The following is a 21,119-nucleotide window of genomic DNA, read 5'->3' as shown; positions in this document are numbered from 1 at the left end:
AAATTCTACCTCTTCCTTTACCTTATACCTCTCTTTGTTTCAAAACGTAATGAGACAGACCTTTCTTCATCTTCGTTTATGCTGATCTAAATTACAGCATCTTTCCCTTTGGAAATCTCTCGCTTCCAAACTCCCACCACACCTACGAACCACCATTACAGCCACCAGGTACTGAAATTAATAATTATTGGTAACTTCTCTTGAACTGTAGTTTACTGCTCAATATTTCTGTGCAGATCTCATCTACCCATAAAATAATAAACTCAATGCAGGGATTTTCTTAAATGTAACATAGGACCTCACTCGTACCTTAGCTATTCAATTACTGTTTCGATGAATGAGTCAATCACTATTATTACTAAAGAGGTGCTTAACATGACAAACTTAACTGGTCTCCTTCTGCTATCACATAGATAAAATACCCAGCCGCACCACCCTCAACATACTTCCAATGCTTTACGATACAAGCGAACTGCCTCTTCAATGTTTCCCTGTTCTCGTTTGATATTGGCTAGGTTATTCAGTGAGTCTGCATGGGTGGGACACAGCCGGAGAGCTGTATTGTAACAATCTTCTGCTTCAGCGACCTAAAAAACAAAGCAAACTATTCAAAACCAATACAGAAGAATCACAGCACCACCGCTGCTAGTATTGTAACAATTGCTTAGTTAAGCCGAATCACTAGTAAGATTCCCAAAACTAGTTGTTTTTGCTATTCTTCCTCTCAACCAAAACTCCGAAGGAAAACAATTTACCACCTCAATACTTAATACAACATGCACAAAGAAAAAGACTTTTTCAACCATACCAGGTAACAAAGAAATAGACCAAATAAAAGCCCTTACACTGCCCTTCTCTTTGAGAGCATTGGCTAGGTTGCAGTAAGCATCAGGGAAATGTGGTTGCAGTTCAATAGCTCGCCTGTAGGTGTCTATTGCCAGATCTATTAGGCCTTGCTCATAGTATACACAAGCCAGGTTGCCGTGCACCACTGCATGATTTGGACTCAAGCTTAGAGCACGAAGGTAAGCTGCCACAGCTCTGGAATAAAAACACACACACACAGAATGTGACTTTCAATGGATGCTTTGTTACAATTAATTCATGCTATGCTATACCTAAGTATAACAATTATTGTAATTAGTTACAATTAATTCATGCTCTAGGATAATCAACCTCGAATCAAAATTGCACCTTTATAAAATATATTATTTACACTGAAATGTTTTCTATTCCCACATGAGAAATAGGCTTTCCTTTGACAACAACAAAAAAAGTTAATAGGATTAACTTAGCTTTCTGAATCAGATCAAAGGAATTAAGTTAGTCTAAAAAATAATCATTTCAACATTTTTATATAAGTAAAATTTCAGTTAAAGTCCAAAAGAAGGATAATGGCTTTTTGAAAAGCCAACAATAAATTCAGGCAACAATACCTATAAATAAAAGGTAATAAAGCAGACCTGATTAGGGAAAAGCAACACATCTATACTAGGAAAGGAAAATATATTTCAATGGGCCATAGTCATAATTTCAGTCTAAGCTCTCAATTATCAATACAACAAAGACTCAAGAAAATTATCAAATAGAACATTTGCTCACCTGTCAAAAATCCGTGCCTCTTTCAATACATTTCCTAAATTGATATACGCATCCAGAAAATTGGGATCAAGGGTGACAGCCTGAAAGTTACAAGACAGTTACTTAGAGCTAGTTAGGATTTCAGATCAACTTCCCAATTATAATTTTTTATTGAGATCATTTTAGACCTCCAATTACATTTTCTAGAACATTAAATCTTACTGCTTTCATCTTTAAAACCCAAATATTTTAGTGCCTACTCATTATTCACTATTCACAAATATCAATCAAAATAAATTCTCATGTAATATAAGAGCAAAATGTGTCCTGAAGGGAAAAAGCTTTAATTTCATTGAGCTGAATCCTTCTAATAGTTGGCCTCATTTTATTAACAATTAATCAGCCCAATTCTTCTAAAAAATAATGGCAGGAAGAAGTAGCAAACTCTAATTGAAAAATACACATACCTCAATAACTACAACTATATACTCAGTAAGACCTTAGTAAGCTACGTGGTTATTTGTGTACTCAGTAAGATACATGACTTCAAGGAGAAACTAACCATTAAATGGTTTCATCCAGACAGTTCTGCAGTTGTCATAAAATATGCCAGATATATCTAGAGCAGTGATTCTCAACCCTGGCACTGAATTAAGAATTCACCTCCTAAAAGGTGCCTGGGCTTCATCACAGGCCAGTTAAATCAGACCCTCTGAAGATGGGGTCAGGACATCCATATCTTTTATAAGCTCCTCGTATGCAAGCAAGGTAGGCAATCACTGAGCAAGAGAGGTGTAATAACTGCAAATCTTAACTGAAAACTGAAAAGGTAAAGGTAGTAAGTAACTGTGAATACATTAAAGATTCATAAAGAACACTTCTTCTTCACGTAGATGGCAACTCTATAGTCAAGACAGTGTGATGAACTTAACTTAGATTGTATAAAGTGAGAGCTGTCCACCCCCAAACCGTCTTAACTTTTTATTATGAACAAGTTCGAACATACACAAAAGCAGAACATAATAAACCCTCCGGGGTCTCCATTATACAGCTTCAACAATTAATCATGTTCCATCTTACTTGGTCCCTATTCAAACCTAACTCCCCTCTTCCCACTCTGAAGCTAACCCCAAACATATCAGTCCATCTAAAAGTATTTCAAAATGTAGTTCTGGGACTAGACAGAATACTTTTTCCTCCCAACATAACCGCAATACCAATATCATACCTACAAAACTGATAGCAATTCCTTAATATCAAATACCCATTCAGTGGTACAATTCCTTAACAATTTTGATTCAGGATCCAAGTAAGACGCATCTGATTTGTCAACATGACTTTCTCAGTTTCTTTTAATCTTTTAAATTAAAGGTTTAATTTAGCCTGCCCTGTAGTGGTGCAGTGGATAAAGCATTGACCTAAAAAGCGGAGATCGCCAGATCGGAACCCTGGGCTTGCCTGGTCAAGGCACATACCACAAGCAACCAATCAACAGCTAAGAGTGAAGCAGTAACTTCACGTTCCCCCCCAGCTCCTCTCCATGTAAAATCAATAATTTTTTTTTAAAAAGGTTTAATTTAAATCTCCATTTTTATTCCTGTAACTTGTTGAAGAAATCAGATCACTGTCCTATACAGCATCCCATGGATTGAATTTTGCTGATCGCATCCCTACAGTGTCGTTTAACATGTTTCGCCATTCCATGTATTTCCTGGTAGTTAGAACTACAAGCTTAATCAGATTTTTCTCAATTTTGCAAGACTACTTCCCTGGTGGAATTGTTTACTTCTATTACAAGGTAACAATGTCTGATTGTCTCTTTCTGTACCACTGATGAATTCCTAAATGTATCCCATGCTCAAGCTGGTGAGCCTGTGCTCAAGCAAGGGACCTTGGGATTTTGAACCTAGGACCTCAGTGTCCCAGGTTGATGCTCCATCTGCTGCGCCACCACCAGTCATGATAAATGTGGTGATACTTTATATCATCCCTTCTTCAATTATTAGCTGGAATACTTCTATAAAAAGTTCCCCCTACCAACTACTGTGTTTCCCTGAGATCCGGTTCATACAAGGGAGGAAGGACATATGCTTTATTCTTCCCTTTTCAACCAGTTTTCAAAATAAGTTGCTCCTTATCTTCCAAAGGTGACCAATGAATTCCTTCTGAGTATAATTATCAATTCATAGATTTAAATGAGTTTCAATATTTCAGTTATTTTTTCTACTGATGCTCAAGTCTCATCTTCAGCCAATGGAAGCCTCTTCCAGTTGCCTCTTTTTTGACACAAAATAGTATATCAAAGCTTCCTTCTTGACTGGTGGTGGCGCAGTAGATGGAGCATCAACCTGGGACACTGAGGTCCTAGGTTCAAAATCCCAAGGTCCCTTGCTTGAGCACAGGCTCACCAGCTTGAGCATGGGATCACTGAGATGACCACATGGTCGCTGGTTTAAGCCCAATGTCCATGATTTGAGCAAGGGGTCACTGGCTGGGCTATAGCCCCCCGGTTAAGGCACATATGAGAAGTAGTCAATGAACAACTAAAGTAGTGCAATTACAAGTTGATGCTTCTCATATCTCTCCCTTCCTGTCTGTTTCCCTCTGTCTCCTCCTCTCTCAAGGCACTCCAGATTAATTTTGTACATGCTGTGCTCCAGATCTGGAATGAGCCTTTTCACCAAGAAGCTCTGCTTCTTTACAGTAAAACTGCCTGTTGTTTTTTTATTACTAAAATATATTTTCAACACAAAACTGGAAACTGCCATACACCACCCAGACAAAGCTATAATACTCTCAGAGAAACAAAGATACTGTGTGACTGGTTAAGGCCCAGTATTTAGTTCTAGTAAAACATCTTGCACACAAGCACTTCATAAATACCAATCATTCATTTAACGACTAACCTTTTCAAAGTGATGAATTGCAAGCCAAATTTCCCCTTGTGCATTGAAAACACAGCCAAGATTACTCCAAGCTACTGCAAAGTTCGGTTGAGTCTCAATTGCTTTCAAATAACATGCCTTTAGAGGGGTTAATGAAAGAAGAAGATGGGAGGGGAAGAAGGTGAAGGGAAAGGGGAAAATTTGTAAAGGGGAAAAAAAAGATTGGGGGAGGGGGAAGAAGTTGATATCATTATTCCTTCTCTGAACAGCCAAAAGTGACCCTGCAGCATAGGCTCGCTTGCGCCAAAACTAATGCGCTGCCACAGCTGGCTGCTCCTGCGCCTGCGCCACCAGAACCCAGGTGCAAACCACCATGTTCAGTTATGCCGATCAATGACTAACCCTGAGACGTCAGTCAGTCCCTTAAGACTACGCTAGACCTCTCTTACCTAAATACCTAAGCATTCGTTATATTTTCAAGGGTCACTTAAGGCCAAGTTTGCCCACCCCACCCACCAAGCCCAGTTTCCCAAAGTGTGTTCTCCAAGGTGTTACTACTAGGTACCACTGGAAAAAAAGGATTTCATGATCAAATACACTTGAAAAACAGCTTTCTTTACTATAGGATTCCCTAACCCTTTGATAGTTTATACAGGGCTCCCTGATCTCAGTTGACCATGGACCTCTTCTTTCATTGGGCATTTTATTTTATTAGAATACTATGAAACACATTTTAGGAAATGCTGCTCTAAACAATAATGATCCTCTCTAACAGCAAAACTATGCTACTGAGTAGAAAAATGCTTTTCTGCCAAGTCAGATATAAACCTAGGGTGTAAGTTACAGCCTTGCGATGTCCCTATCCCCAAGGGGACCGAAACTGAAACCTCATATGACAGGATTGCACCTAGGTTGAGGTCCCTGTAATGCGAGCGCAAACATCGCTTGCGCAATCTAACAGCATCGCGCTGCGCAATCGCTGCGGACTGCTGCGCTACAAAGAACACCCCTAGACGCAGCAAACGGCCAACCAGATCCATTAATCTACTAGACAGGCCCATAGAGAATATTTGTTTAATGAGATTAGTTGGACTTGAGGTATGTTAAAACCCAATTATATCCAAGAAGGCTACAGAATAGGACTGAGGGAGCCAGTCAATCAGATTACTCATCTAGTCAACCGTTCACAGGGGCTCATTCGCAAGCGTCACGCATTAACGCTGCGCAGCCTTTGCGCTACTGCAGGGTCACAGCGCATCATCAGAAGAGCAGAATGCTGCAATCCAAACAAAGAAGAAAAAAGGAAAAAAATGAACAACAAGAAGAGTTAGAAGCTTTTACTAGTAAATTATCTAATAATTTTTAATATCAATTAACTTTTACTTATCTTTGACAGATTGTGGCTATAGTTTAAAACATTCTCTTACATAACTTGCTTGTAAATAAAATTATTTTAAGCTGTTTCTGAAGCCACAAGACAGAAGATTCAGGCATGGAGGCAAATTGTTTGGCTGTGGCAGTTACAAACCCGTTACCATATTTCTCATCATGTGACTTTTCGGTGCGTTCCTTGCTGGAAGAGGAGGAGGTGTGTGTCTGCCCTAGATCCAGGCCTCGAGCTCCCTTCAGCGAGGCACCTTACGCATGGAATAGGAGCTTTCACCCACCTGAAACCTTCTAAATACAATATCAATGGTGAAAAACCAAAAACAAGAGAGAAAATAAAAACAAGATCATTAGTAAAAGTTCAACAAAGCAATTGAAATTCTTTGGATGTCTATTACATATGGGAATGAGGAAAGTCTCAAGTCTGTAACATGGGAAACATGCAGAAGGGAGAGGGTTAATCAGGGCTATTGCATACAGCAGGGATTTTTGCTGGAAGAAAGGCTCTTCATTTTCTACAAAGACAACTTCAATTTGCTTCCATCTACTAGGAATATGCTGGCTTGAATTTTCAAATGCACTGATTACAAAAGAAATACATTGCATTTCACTCAAGAGTATTTTCTTGTTCACTAGTTCTCACAAAAACAGAATAACATTTTTCAAACTAGGTGTCTCCAGAGCTCTGAAATAAAGAAGTCAGCAACCTAAGGCAGGCGCAATGTCTCAGCCTAAACCGATCTCTAAAGCTGCAGTGAAGTGCAATCCATGTTAGCTGTCCGCTTGGTGGGGTGACAATTAATAGGAGCTTATCATACATTTGTTCTACAAGTTACCAATTGGATTCATCAGCTAAGATTGAATTCAATTACAATTCATTCACTGGAAACCTACACAAGGTTAATCCAAAGTTTCAGCAGAATTTATGAGCTATGCACTTGAAACTAGTGCCTTTGAACATGAGATGGTGCTGAGAAGCTTTCTCCCTCCCTGGATAAAGCAGTCAAACAGACAGCTACGCTGCGCATACACTCCACGCATTAGCATGCGCGTGGGGCTCAGAGCAACAGGTGGGAGTTTCAGAAGCATTCTGCTTTCTCCCCACTCCTCACCCCTGCAGCGCGGTTGCGTAAGGTGGCTTGTAACAAGACAATTTCATTGATGAATTTCATTTAAAATTATAGCAAATGCTTTAATAACCCAACCTGATGTTCAAATTCATTATTTGGAAACACAGAATGCTAAAAGCCACCTTTCCACTTTGGCAAGTTTTCTTTCGATCAGTCCATTTCCCAAACAAACCAGCTTTGTCCTATTTTTTTTAAGGAGGTGGGGTAGGGAGGAGTAAAAGAAAGAAGAAAAGAAGGTAGACAACTAGGACTGGAAAAGAGAAAAGAGGAACTTGGAAAAGGGAGTGGGGACAAGAAGGGGCAGGATGTTCCAATTATTAATTTGCAATCACTTTAACAGCCTTTCTTCCACTGTCAAAAGGGTGAGGAAGATGAAGGGAGGAAGGTTAAATAAGAATTTAAATGCCAGTATTACAGGGTAACATTTGGATGAAGTTCTTCTCCACTTACAAGCCACAAAGGACTTAGAAGAGCAGCATTTTCAATGGCACCTGCATCATAAGGAGTCTTGAGCCAAATCACAGGCGCTCTGCTTGTCACCAGCAGGCAAGCCTCAGATTTGAAGGAATGTTATTTATTCCCACACAAGATCATGTTGGAGCCCATTGTTACAAAGATGATATAGCTCAGCAGAAAGGCTCCCAAATGTTCAGGTTCTTGCTTTACCCCCAGATTTAGAACAGAAATGCCAAAGCCTGGCCCTGCTCTAGTCTGAGGCGATTCATGCTGTCAGTTCTCCTCAGTTTCTTAGGACTGTTTTGTGAAGACAGCGCAATGGAGAGTTGAAGACTTGGCAGAAAGTACAAGTTTTCCTAACACTGATGTTTAAATGTGTTCTAGCAAACACCTACCTTGGCTTCTTCCAAGCGACCCAGGGCTTTGAGCAGATTCCCCAGGTCACTGCGAACACAGTACAAATCCTAGAAACACAGAGATACTGTTGTTAATTCCACTCTTTCTCAACCCCAAATACCGTGAAGTAGCATTTATGCACCTAGCTTCCTGTCGTTTTATTCTGTCAACTGAAGCTACTGCTTCACAAATCAAAGTACAGATTCCAAAATGTTCTAAACATTTGGTAAGTAAGCCTGACCTGAACTGGCAGAAACTTACTTACAGAATTATTGATCCCACTTACTGTGAATAGTCATGCCTTTTGCTACAGAAATATAGAAGGTGCTGCTCCCAGACCCACCTAGGAGTTTTATATACTGTATTACCTTTCTAAAACCCTAAAAATTCAGAATTTCCAAATGCATTTGATCCCAACAGTTTCAGATAAAAGACTATGGGCCTTACTACAGCTTCTCACCTCCCCAAATGTCAGTCATGTTAAAAAAAAAATCAAGCCCTGGCCAAGTGGTTCAGTGTATAAAGCATCGTCCCGGCACGCCAAAGTTGCAGGTTCAATTCCCAGTTAGGTCACATAAGAGAAGCACATGGAACAACTAAGTGGAACAGCAAGTTGATGCTTCTGTCCTTCTTTCTCTCTCTTTTCCTCCCTCCCTCCCTCCCTCCCTCTCTCAAACCAATGGAAAAATTTTTTTTTAAATCAAACGTTGTTCAACTATTTTGTTCATGGTTATAATGAATCACTTCTATATCAAGGACCAAAATATTTCCATAGTAAAAAATAAAAAAAGAAGTATTTAGCTATAATTAGCTATCAGCAAACCTATCCCGAGGCTGCCAGGCATATTTAGAAACCTTGACTTCATTTCACTGTTAGAAAGAAGGATTACCATCCAACCAAAGCTTCAATCCGGGCACCTGCCACTAGACTACTCATTAGTATTAAGTGCCATTCGAGTTGAGTAGGTGAATAATGAAAAGCAGTTGGCACTGCTTTTTTATTAGCAGCACAACTGTGTTGCTAGTCATCTGACTCACCCGTCCCCGTCCCCATCCCTGTCCCTCAGTATGATGAGACACATCACCAGACAAGTGAGTCTAAATTTTTATATATCCTTGTTTGCCTTTGTCATTCAAATCATCAGTCAGCAAGCAGAGACCCTAACAAGAGGGAGTGGGTTTATCATTCCAAACTGTTCCATGGATAAAAGAGCCTTAAAATTAAGTCCTACAAAGTAGAATTTTGTCAACTGTGCCAAAGTAGCATCACATATATTATTCTATGTGCAACTATATTAGAATCAGGTGAATAATTTTACTGATAAACACTTCTGTGACTGTGTATTATCCTCCGTCAGGTGAACCAAAAGTCAGCCAGCAAAGAAAAGTTTGCTACATAACATCCTTAGGCTTGGCCATACTGGGTCAGTTCACTAATCTGCTCCATTTGTCCATCAAGCAATGACTGATGTTTTGGGAGAGAATGGTTGTCTTCAGTGACCTCAAGCATAAAAGGCTATTACTAATTCTCAAAAAACATCATAGATATCACTGTTCTTATTCCAGGCCTAAGCACTCTTTAACCTTATACTCTCAGAAGTAACAAATTCTCACATTCTATAATTTTCCTATCTACTTTGTATGATTATTTTCCCTAAACTTTAAAAGTTCCCATTTTGTTTTTGTAAACCATGTCTGAAAAATCTAATCTGTTCCTTCTACACCTGATTACTGTGGGTATACAAAGCTTTGGACTTTTACCAATTCCTGTCTTTTCTGAGCCATAATACTCAGAAGTCTTGCAATAATTCTTCAACAATGACCCTAATGGGCTATAAACATCATAGCCAACTGTTGCATAATTTTACCCTCTAGTTTCTATAAACTCTTGGATGACTGCCATCCAACTCCTGACAGTGTATATATCTATATTTAGTTATATTATCTAGACTCATTACAGCATACTAAATCAAGTTAGCACAATGACCATAGTTAAAAAAAGATTTTCTTCAAGATCACTATAAGATAATTGGTAAGGCAGTTTTAGAAAAAGGTAAAACATATCATATTAAATATAACAGTGAAATCTGATTCTCCAACTTAAGGGTCCAAACTTTATGCATGAACAGTTCATTTCTAGAAAAGTCAAGGATACGACTATTCACTGAAAAGTTCAAAACCTAAGACATCAATTGTTTCATTTGTCAAATCCAAATAACGTCTCCTAAGTGAATACATTTCTCAAACCCAGCCCATTCTATCCATTCCCAGGATAATATCTTTTTTTTCTTTTGTATTTTTCTGAAGTTGGAAATGGGGAGGCCGTCAGACAGACTCCCGCATGCACCCGACCGGGATCCACCCGGCATGCCCACCAGGGGGCGATGCTCTGCCCATCTGGGGCATTGCTCTGTTGCAACCAAAGCCATTCTAGTGCCTGAGGCAGAGGCCGTATAGCCATCCTCAGCGCCCAGACCAACCTTGCTCCAATGGAGTCTTGGCTGCGGGAAGAGGAAGAGAGAGACAGAGAAGAAGAAGGGGGGGAGGGGGGAGAAGCAGATGGGTGCTTCTCCTGTGTGCCCTGGCCGGGAATCGAACCCAGTACTCCTGCACACCAGGCCGACACTCTACCACTGAGCCAACCAGCCAGGGCCCAGGATAATATCTTTTATGCAAACTTTTATTAAATTCAATAATATGCCTGGAACTGTAAGGAAAAGAAATTACTAGAATCCTTAGCCTAGAGGAGATTACAAACTATGTGGAAAGACAAGGCACATACTGTACATATTTGTTTTTTGTGGCAGAGAAACAGATGGGGACAGACAGACAAGAAGGGAGAGAGATGAGAAGCATCAATTCTTCATTGCAGCTCCTTAGTTGTTCATTAATTGCTTTCTCATATGTGCCTGGACGGGGGGGGGGGGGGGGGCTCCAGCTGAGCCAGTGACCCCTTGCTCAAACCAGAAGGCACATACATATTAAATGCTCACATAGTGGGAACGAGTTTTACAGAAGCAAATGAACTCAAAAAAAAAAAAAAAGAAAAAAGAAAAAAAATTAAGCTGGGCCTTAAAGGATAATTAGGACATTAATAGATGTAGGAGGACATTGTAGACAATAGTATGAATAAGAGGAAAAGTAGTATGAATAAGAGGAGATGGAAATGAGTAAGAATTTCCTGTATATTCACCCCTCCTAAGATTGACTCTATTTCCTGCGTCTCCGCCAAGGACCCCCAACCCCATCCTAACCCCACCATCTATATATACAAACCCACATGAAGTAACATCAGGCTGATAAAAACATACAGTTCTCTTTTTAATTTTATTTAGAAAATTAAATTTAATGGAATAACATTAATCAGTAAGAGTACATAGGTTTCAGGTAAATATTTTTATAGTATTTGAACTGTTTATTATGTTCTGTGTCCATCACCTAAAGTAAAATCATTTTCCATCATCCTATATTTGTCCCTCTTTACTCCCCTCCCCACAACCCCCTTCCCCTGCTAACCACTTCACTTGCACTTTTAAAAAAAAACTTTTTCAAATTGAGGTGATAATTTAATAAGCTCCATATGGAGACAACTTCGCAAATTCCGATGGGTATTCGAAGAGCTTTACAAAGCAAGTACTGAAAAGATTCATCATGAGTACCAGGGAAAAGGGCTGAGGGTCCATACGTCCAAGCCTCTACGGTCCGCAGGGATGAATCTAAACTATGTAGACTAGATAGCTCTCTAACTGCTACAGAGCCTGAAAAAAAAACATATACCCAGATGGAAAAACTCCAAAAACGGGTAAATGAATCTGTCAGTCCTTTGCCAAAATCTGGGTGGCAGCCCAATTCCTGTGGTATTAACAACTGCCTACAGTTCTCAACTGCCTCTCAAATTAAATTCAAACTCCTCAGTCTTTCTATTCTTTCTAAATCTTCCAATTGACTCTCCTATACTATACTTACTTCTCGTTACTACTTGACTCACGACTTCAGCCAAGGAAGTCTACTTGCTATTTACCTTCCTACAGAATGCTTAAGTTATAAGCACCCACTCAAGAAGATCTCCTGATTAATACTCTAACAATTATCATCCAAGGAACTTACATTTTTTATCCTTTATGGGTCAGATCCTGTTTCTTATTATAATCCACAACACATCCCCCCCAACACATATCCCCAATTCCTAACAAAGCACTGCATACAGTAAGCTCTCAAATATTTAAATGTGACACTAGCACAGCAAATTTAAACAGCAGAGCAGAAAGGAATGGAAATATATGATTTTCTCCAGCGTAGCTGTGTAAGTGAGGCAGGGACATTAACAATTAGCATGACAGTAACATGTGATAGTCAGGATACAGTGGTAGCTTGGTGCCATGCATCCGCAATCAAATCAGAAGCACTAGTTCAACAACGAATAGACTCAGGAGCTTTTTAAAAAGGACAATCCTATTCACAATTCATAAAAGGGATTGCCAGGTATGGGCACCTCTAGTGAGCCATCATGTGAAAAATTACCAGTTACAATAGCACCATCAAATACAATGGACTGAAATTTTAGTGAAATCATTAAATCATCCCGCGTTACGAGAGATAATTCAGGATGTAAACATGTGAAACAGCTGTCTTAAAAGTAATTTCTATAATCAAGTCACAGAATAACTTCTAAAATGATATAACATTAACTTAAAAAGGTAAACACTACTGCAAACAGGTTACCAAGAACACTACCTTACCATTTTACTTTTTCACCACTGCAAAACCAAAAGAAGCCAAGTCCCTTCCAATATTTTTCACAGAATGACTATGATTGAGGCCAGTAACGCACTGCCGGCAAGAGCACACTGTAGGAACAGACTCAAGGTTCTTTTTTTTTTTTAATTTTTTGGGGGGTTTTTTGTATCTTTCTGAAGCTGGAAATGGGGAGAGACAGTCAGACAGACTCCCGCATGCGCCCGACCGGGATCCACCCGGCATGCCCACCAGGGGCGACGCTCTGCCCACCAGGGGGCGATGCTCTGCCCCTCCGGGGCGTCGCTCTGCCCACCAGGGGGCGATGCTCTGCCCCTCCGGGGCGTCGCTCTGCCACGACCAGAGCCACTCTAGCACCTGGGGCAGAGGCCAAGGAGCCATTCCCAGCGCCCGGGCCATCTTTGCTCCAATGGAGCCTTGGCTGCGGAACAGGAAGAGAAAGACAGAGAGGAAGGAGGCAGGGGTGGAGAAGCAAATGGGCGCTTCTCCTATGTGCCCTGGCCGGGAATCAAACCCGGGTCCCCCGCACGCCAGGCCGACGCTCTACCGCTGAGCCAACCGGCCAGGGCCCAGACTCAAGGTTCTGTTGGTGCTGAACTGACAAATGCATTTGACAGCAAATCCAGTGAAGACTAGATATCCTGAAATACTTTAAAATATAATCAGATATAGTGATAGTTAAGTGAAATCAAGGTAGGTTGCACAATCCCTTTTTCATTCCTACTAGTAACGACAGAGGAATGAAGTAGCCCCTTCTACTAGTGGAAACAGAACCAGATAGGGAGCACAGCTGCCATGAAGAGGTTCGATGCTGAAAAGCACAGTTCTGTCTCCCACTTCAGTTCTCTCTCCTCGTTTTACTTTTCGGGTCTAGTATGCTGTGGGAAGCAACGACCGCTCTGCCACACATGGGAGGGAACCAGAAACCTGAGCCAAGGGGATCAGAGTTCAAGATGTTTAGAGCCACAGCTGTGTACAAGGGCACAAGTGAGCTTACATCCAATCAACAAGTGCAGGGTGAAAACAACCTTGATTAAAAAAGGGCAACAACCTAATTGTGACAACTAGGTGCACAAGTAAGCCCTGACCCTTGGTAAGAACCGGCCGAGCCCCTGGAGCAGCACGTACAGCAGGGTTCTCTCAAGCTTTTTGTGGGTGGGTAGCTCGCCAAACATTACCAAATGCGCTCCAATTTACATCAACATGCATTGAGTAGCTCTGAAAGAATACATGAGAAATTGGTTGCCTCCAAGAAGGGTAGTTGGAAGACTTTATACTGTATCCATACGAAAAGCAATGAATTAAAAAATGTTTAATTTTATACTCTTGAAATTAGCTGTAGAAATAATAGATGCCATGAGAAACAAAATTATTTCAGATCTCTGTGCAAACTACTAGACCAAGCTTCAGTTTCTAACCTATGAAATTAAGGGAAGGCAGGATATGATTGGTGCTTTCCAAACGGTGCTCAAGAGTTGCTTGAAGGGTGCGTGTGCCCTCTCTGGGCACGTGATCACCTTGTTATCTTTTATTTCTTCTCTCTTGAATGTTTGTTTTCAAGATATTCATTTCAGGCTCAGGTTTTAATATCCCTTTCACCATTACTAGCTATATAGTCCCCAAAAATTTAATAACCCATGAGTCTCATTTTTTTAAATAGCTAAAACTGAAAATACCACCTGCCTGACCTGTGTGACCCTGTGGATAGACTGCCAATCTGGAACAATGAGGCTGCCTGTTCAAAACCTCGTGCTTGCCCAGTTAAGGCACATACAACAAGCAATCAATGAACAACTGAAGTGAAGCAACTACAACTTGATGCTTCTCATTTCACTCTCTCCCCTTCCTCTCTAAATAAATAAATAAATAAATAAATAAATAAATAAATAAGATTAACTTATTTATTTAAAAGAGGTAGGGAGAGAGAGACAAAAACATTGAGCTCCTCCTGTATGTGCCCTGACTGGGGAATCGAACCAGCAACCTCTGAGCTCCAGAATGATGCTCCAATCAACGGAGCTTTCCAGCCAGGGCTTTTCTTTGTTTTATTGTCTGAGTTTTAAGAGAAACAGAGAAAGGGAGGGAGAGAGAGGGGGAGGGATAAGGGAAGCATTCATTTGTTGTCCCACTCAGTAGTGCATTCAATTGTTGCTTCCCATGTGTGCCCTGACCTGGGATCGAACCCACAACCTTGTCATTTTGGGATGACACTCTTAACCAACTGAGCTAACCAGCCAGAGCCCAAAAAAATCTTTAAAAAAAAGAATACCACCTATTTTGAACACTTATTGTGAGCATTATGAAAGACCAACGTCTGCCGGACCTGTGGTGGTGCAGTGGATAAAACGTCGACCTGGAATACTGAGGTCACCAGTTTGAACCCCCAGGCTCTTGCCTGGTCAATGCATATATGGGAGTTGATGCTTCCTGCTCCTCCCCACTCCCTACCTTCTCTTTCTTTCTCTCTCTCTCTCTCTCTCTCCTCACTAAAATAAATTAAAAAATAAAAAGTATTTTTTTCAAATAAAAATAAAAAGATCAATGTCTGCTGACTGAAGCAACTGGCACAGTGTTTTGAGCACAAAGTAGACTTTCAATAAATGGGAGCTATAAATAGTTCATTACACTTCCAGGGTTGCTGCAAAACTAAATGTTGACAATGTAGCTAGGAAATGTATTCTTACATTTTTCTGGATTCCTTCCATCCCTCTCTTTTGCAGGGGTCTCCAAACTTTTTACACAGGGGGCCAGTTCACTGTTGGGAGGGCCGCCACATACAGTGCTCCTCTCACTGACCACCAATGAAAGAGGTGCCCTTCTGGAAGTGAGGCGGGGGGGGGGGGGGGGGGGGATAAATGGCCTCAGGGGGCCGCATGCTAGTTTGGGGATGCCTGCTTTACAGTATACCTTTAAGTTTGTATCTATCTACTCTCCCTAACCCATCAAACGTTCTGAGGACAGGTGTTGCTCCCGTGCACCTTTCAGAGGCCCTAACACAATCAGAACCTCAATGTCTGCCAGCTGGGCCTCACTTGTTCCCCAGAAAACATCTGCAACTTCAACCCCAAAAATTCAAGAACTCTTCAAAAGCCTGAATACTATTTTCACCTGAACTCTACCTCTAATTATGTTGAAGGAAAAAATAAGGATATTGAGGAAAAAATTCTGCAGCCTAGTTTTCATGCCACTGATCAATATATTGGCATCTTGTTTCCACTATTTTACGTTACAGATTAAGGACTTTCATCAACTTTTCCTTGAAAACCAATTAACTGTTGCAAACACCTATCAGACTTTATCCAAATGTAATTAGAACAGCCCCAAAGAACAGTATCATGTGTTCTGTACTTTTTACAAGCACTATAAAAATAGTTTCTTGCAATAAGGACAATTTTTATGCTTTCGAATATGACTTTCTAGATAAAATAAATTTTAAAACAAGATGCAGACATGATCAAAGCAATTCCACCATTTTAAGTAGACAAACATTTGTAAACTCTTGACTTTATTCCATGTAAAAAGCTATTTTAGTGTCTGAGCTATCAAACTATGTTTCTTTCTGCACTTTTGTGAAGGGAAAATAATAACCATTAAAATTGTACTCACAGGATTGTACTGAAGAGCAGAGACATAAGCTTGTACTGCCCCTTCCATGTCACCTGCTGCTACCAATGCGGCTGCCAGGTTAATATAACCATCGATGAAATCTGGCTTGAGACGCAATGCATGCCGGTAATGCTCAATTGCTTCCTGCAACTGTCCTCTTTCCTTGTATACATTGCCCAAATTCGAATAGGCTTCGGCCAGAAGGGGGTTCTGTTTAATCGCCAGAGTGCTAAAGTGAGCAGATCTAGAAAAGGTAATGTGTTGATACAGGGGCACACATGTTAGAGAAAAAAGGGACAGCCCACACACAACTCAAACAGTTTTTGAAGACCCTGTGCTATTGCTAATTATATAACAATAACACTATGTTTTAACTAATACACAGGAAAAAATTTGGAAATCAAAGCTTTTCAAAAGTGGAGGTATTCCAGATTTCAAATTGGAATACTCTTTTTCCTTATGAGATAAAATTCTTACTGGAGACTTATTACCAAACTTCCGCTCTGTAAACCATGATTATTAAGATCAAGAATGAAAATGCTACATGCATGAGTCTACGCTCACTTTCCATTCGTCGCTAAGACTTAATGACGCATGTCTTTAAATAGACCAGAATGACAATTTATTAAAAGGATAAAAGCACAGAATCTTCCCTTTTGGTTAATTCCACTGCTTAGCTAAAAGCAGCAAATTACAGCAATTTAATGATGGTCTTTGCAACTAGAACTGCATGTGCACCTCGTACCACAGCATATACACCATCATTTCTCAGTACTCTGTCCTTCAAGATGACGTGTCTTACAAACATGAGACTGGATGCCCAAATGTATGCTACAAATATTTATTACCTGAACAGAGTTAAGAAAACAGCAAACTTAGATTAGGTGGAAAAATCTAGAAAAGGTCCTAGTCACACTGATAGTATAACCACCTCAGGAGGAGGGAGAAAAACTGGCAGCTGGGCACGTCACAAGTGAACAAGACAGCAGATGTGCATTGGTGGCTCAGTTGAAACCCAGTATAGGAAACATTTCAAGTTCAAATATTTAACTATCATTTTTCAAGCTCAGCACGCAGAGGCAGCAATCACCAGACGGTACCCCCACATCTCCTACCTGTCCAGCCTTCGACACTGGAAGTGTATAGACGAAAGTAATAAAAGCACACCAGTATTGTCTGGCTCTTGTCTCCAGAGCTGCATGCAGTGTCTCTCAGCTGCCTCAAAATCTCCTGCCTGATATTCTCGATGTGCCAACTCAGCTAACCCTTGGAAGGAAAGCATACGTTTCGTTGGTTCTGGAGAATCATCAAAACATTTGAGGGAAGGAGGGGGAAAACAAAAAGTTAGAAATGCAAACAAAAAAATGTAAAAATATGGTCTATTAAACTTAAAGATGAAAATGCTTGAAACTATGTAAAGCACTAGAGTGTTCTGCACATTATTTGTACCCCCAAGTTAACATCAGGTGCAGAATTTGCATTTTTAGAATTGATCCATTAAGTTTCTTTCCCAGACTAGATAAAAATATTTGCTTCCAAATAAGATTACATTATACAACCACGAATACTTTGTATTTTACAGTTATAAACCAGAGGTACCATGTAAAGATTCAGTAAACATTTTCAGTTAACATATAGAAACAAAATATAAAACGTGATTTGCAAGGTCACCAAGGTTTAATAATGTCAGAATATAACCCACTGGCAAACTTAATAGTTTGTCCAAGGTTTTAGGTTGAATTTCTGGGGGTGGTAGGTTAGATTTCCAGGTTGTACTAGTAACAATCTATCTCTTAACCTGGTGGAGACACAAGATGTGTTTTCAATTCAAAATTATTTTGTTGTTTTTGTATACTTCACAACTTCATTTGTTTAAGTTAAGGGCAACACTAGAATCATGCATAAGGGAAAAGAACTAAAAGTCAAGGTGCTATTTTTAAAACAGCTGATAAACAAGATGAATTCATCTGTCAAGAGCCAAAATGTTTAAAGGGGTCACTAAACATGTTAAATAAAGACCCAAAATTATATTGTTCCTCTACCATCCCAAATTCACAATGAAACCAATTAGCTAAATCCCAACCACGCTGGTTTAACTCTGGCATTTTCCAAAAAGCTCTGACACTGACTAAAGGTTTAAGATATCACAAACAATCCTCTATAAACCAAGCAGTTACCTATGACTGCAATGATTTCTTAAAAGAATGGGAATACTCTAAAATATAAAACCATTGAATAAAGTGCAACAGAATGAATAATCAATGAAAGCACTTTGCTGTGTCTAAATGACTTAACTCAAATACATCAAGGATACAGCTAAAGCCCACAGGGTGTAAAAAATCAACAACACCTAAATCTCAGGTGTAATACTTAAACAATATTACATTACTGTAATGTCACCAGACGGCTGCAATGGGAAACCATGTACAAGTTACTTAAATTCTACCAAGGTCACAGTGACCAGCTCAAATTTGAGCCAAGCTCCCCAATCATTAGACCTGGCAAGTGATCTGTATACTCAGGAAAGCAAATAAATTTCCTGAACAGAATACACAGCTGACCCCTAACTTAAGAGCAGAAAGACTTGCATCCAAATCTGAGGGAGGCATATCTCTAATAGAAACTAGAAAATTACATTTTAGACAAATTTCTAGAACTTCTTAGCTCATTTCAACACATTACTTTATCAACTTTTCAAAGCCACTTATCTGTTTTAACACTTGAAATGACAACTCCCTCAAATAAAATAACACACATTAAAAAGGGCAAGCTAGTACAAACCGTAAATCTCAAAAATCCCTGGGAAAGAGGGCAACACTGATTATTAATCCCACTACCTGTAATCATGGATAAAATACGACTGAAGATTCACCTATTACTTACTGCGCAATGTCCAAAAATAGTAAATAAAACCCTGGACAGATCTCAACTGAGAAACAACAACAAAAAAGAACCTCACGGGAAACCTTAGAACTGCAGCTCAATCCCCGCCGCCTCAAATAGCCTAAATAGGGAAAGGCAGCTGAAGGACGCTCCAATAATTTGGTTGTTTTCTTTATTTTTAGTACCAAATGCTCTCGACTGAATTGTGTAAAAGGGCAACTGCCTTGCACTTGTGCAACCAACACTCCAGTTGCTTTACAAACTCTTCAAGCAGGGATGAAAACTTAAAAAGAAAATACACGCCCTAGGAATAAAGAGACACTGAGCTCAAGAATGGGGATGGAAGACCCAGAGGCGGCGGCGGAGGAATACAAGGAGAAAGTAACACAAAGCAAGAATTCGGCCCGAGGGTGGTCACCGCCAAAGCCCCAGCACGAGGGTGGTTTCGCCCCGAGGATAGGAAGTGGACCACCGGGCAGGCACCACCGCTAAGGAAAGGGTGTGGTTCCCCGCGGGAGGGAGGGAAGGAGGGAGGGAGAGCCGGCTGGGAAATCCAGACTGGGGCAGCGGGTGTTGGGCACTGGCAGAAGGAGCCCCTGGAAATTTCCAATATCGGAGCCACCGGGGCGCAGGAACAGCAGCGAGGCACTGCCCAGCGGGGGGCCGCTCGCCAGCCCGTCTTCTCGAGATGACTCGGAGCACATGGAGGAGCCTTTGCTCATCCCTGGGTGATGCCAAGTGCGGGGATGACCGCGTCGGCACGGGACGATCCCATCGGCATGGCACCCCCACCCTGCATTGACAGAGGACCCTGCCGGGCAAAGGAGAAAGGGCTGAATGGGAAGGGGGAGGGCCGGGGAGCCGACCTGGGGGCGAAGGAGGGCGAAAGGACAGGATTTCAACGCAGTACGTTCTGAGACAATCTAAGCGTGCACGGTAACAAGCGTCCCGAGAGCGCGCCAAGCTAGGACATTGGTGAGATGAAAATGCAAGAACAGAAGCCAAAAGCAAAGAAGCGAGAGGAAATGCTGGTGAGCAGACGACAGCGGAAAACCTGATCAGGTGCCTGTGGACGACGCAAAGCTCAGCGGTGCACTGATGTCATGGGGTGGTCGGAGGGAAGGTAGGGGTGATGACGGCGCGAGACCCGCGACGGGGCATCTGCAAGGTGGAAGGGACACCGTACCTGTGCTGTCGGCCACGTTGCCCACGGAAGACGCCATCTGGAGCTTCTAGAGGGAGGGCGAGGTGGGGGTGACTCAGTCCAGCTGCACCGCCACTACCAGCGAGAACGTTTCTGCAGGCAGCAGTGAGAGAGCGGCCACCGGGCCGGTGCTCTGGCAGGCTGGAGCGGCGGCAGCACTTCCAGGTTTCGAACCTCAGGAACTCTGGTTGGCCATCTACCTCTCACGGTCTTGAAATGGCGGCGACGGCTCCTCCGCCAAAACAACACGAACCGGAACTACTTTCTATTACAATCAAGTACCAGCGCGGAAGGAGCACAGAATCAGTTCCATTTCGAAATGCGTAGAAGCTTTCGAGTACCCTTCCGCGCTGGGCCCATTGCGACAAACGGGATTGCGTCCAGGGCGCAATGGAGTGGCCCTGTCAACCCGGCTCCGGGTTAGGGCACTGTTTGGGGCGGGAGCAGCCAACTTTTTTTTTTTTTTAACAGGGAGGCGAAAGGTTAAAAAGAAACCTACACACGTGACCGATACATTTTTGCCAAAGTGGTATCGTCTCTTACCTAGCCAAGAATGTAGACGTTAACATAAATGCGAAAGGCGTCTATAAAAGTTTAATCAACTTTATTCCTATAAAAAACGGCTGCTTACAAGGCTGATGAGGCAATTCTGAGCATGCAAATGTAAAACGGTTATATTTCAAAAACTGAACTCTTCGAAACCATGGGAAGCATGTTCCAATTTTAACACGTCTTAATTCTGACTTCAGCCATGGATTTAAGCACTTTGATGAAAAGGACTAGTCCTTTCACAGGGCCAGATGAATCCAAACAGCTCATATCTTGGCCATTCAGCCC

General features: G+C 41.2%; 1 protein-coding gene across 3 annotated transcripts in view; it reads right to left on the bottom strand.

Moving 5' to 3' along the window:
* OGT (O-linked N-acetylglucosamine (GlcNAc) transferase) overlaps positions 1-20,523 on the bottom strand; it is a 53,858-nt gene extending 33,335 nt beyond the window's left edge. The window contains exons 1-8 of one of the 3 annotated variants that reach the window (XM_066250369.1): positions 20,265-20,523; positions 17,311-17,491; positions 16,196-16,439; positions 7,834-7,902; positions 4,488-4,604; positions 1,603-1,682; positions 846-1,041; positions 447-587 (exon numbers count right to left, since the gene is read on the bottom strand). In XM_066250369.1, coding sequence (XP_066106466.1) covers positions 447-587; positions 846-1,041; positions 1,603-1,682; positions 4,488-4,604; positions 7,834-7,902; positions 16,196-16,439; positions 17,311-17,491; positions 20,265-20,301 — 1,065 coding nt within the window. In that variant the 5' untranslated portion in view covers positions 20,302-20,523. Of the gene's footprint in view, positions 1-446; positions 588-845; positions 1,042-1,602; positions 1,683-4,487; positions 4,605-7,833; positions 7,903-16,195; positions 16,440-17,310; positions 17,492-20,132; positions 20,197-20,264 lie in introns of those variants that run through there. The other 2 variants (XM_066250370.1, XM_066250371.1) reach the window with 2 other exon arrangements.
* Positions 20,524-21,119: the final 596 nt, after the last annotated feature.

Source organism: Saccopteryx bilineata, chromosome X (genome assembly GCF_036850765.1).
Source record: "Saccopteryx bilineata isolate mSacBil1 chromosome X, mSacBil1_pri_phased_curated, whole genome shotgun sequence".
Lineage (NCBI taxonomy): Eukaryota > Metazoa > Chordata > Mammalia > Chiroptera > Emballonuridae > Saccopteryx > Saccopteryx bilineata.
Note: the sequence above shows the minus strand (reverse complement) of the source record. Positions and strands in the feature narration are given on the sequence as shown.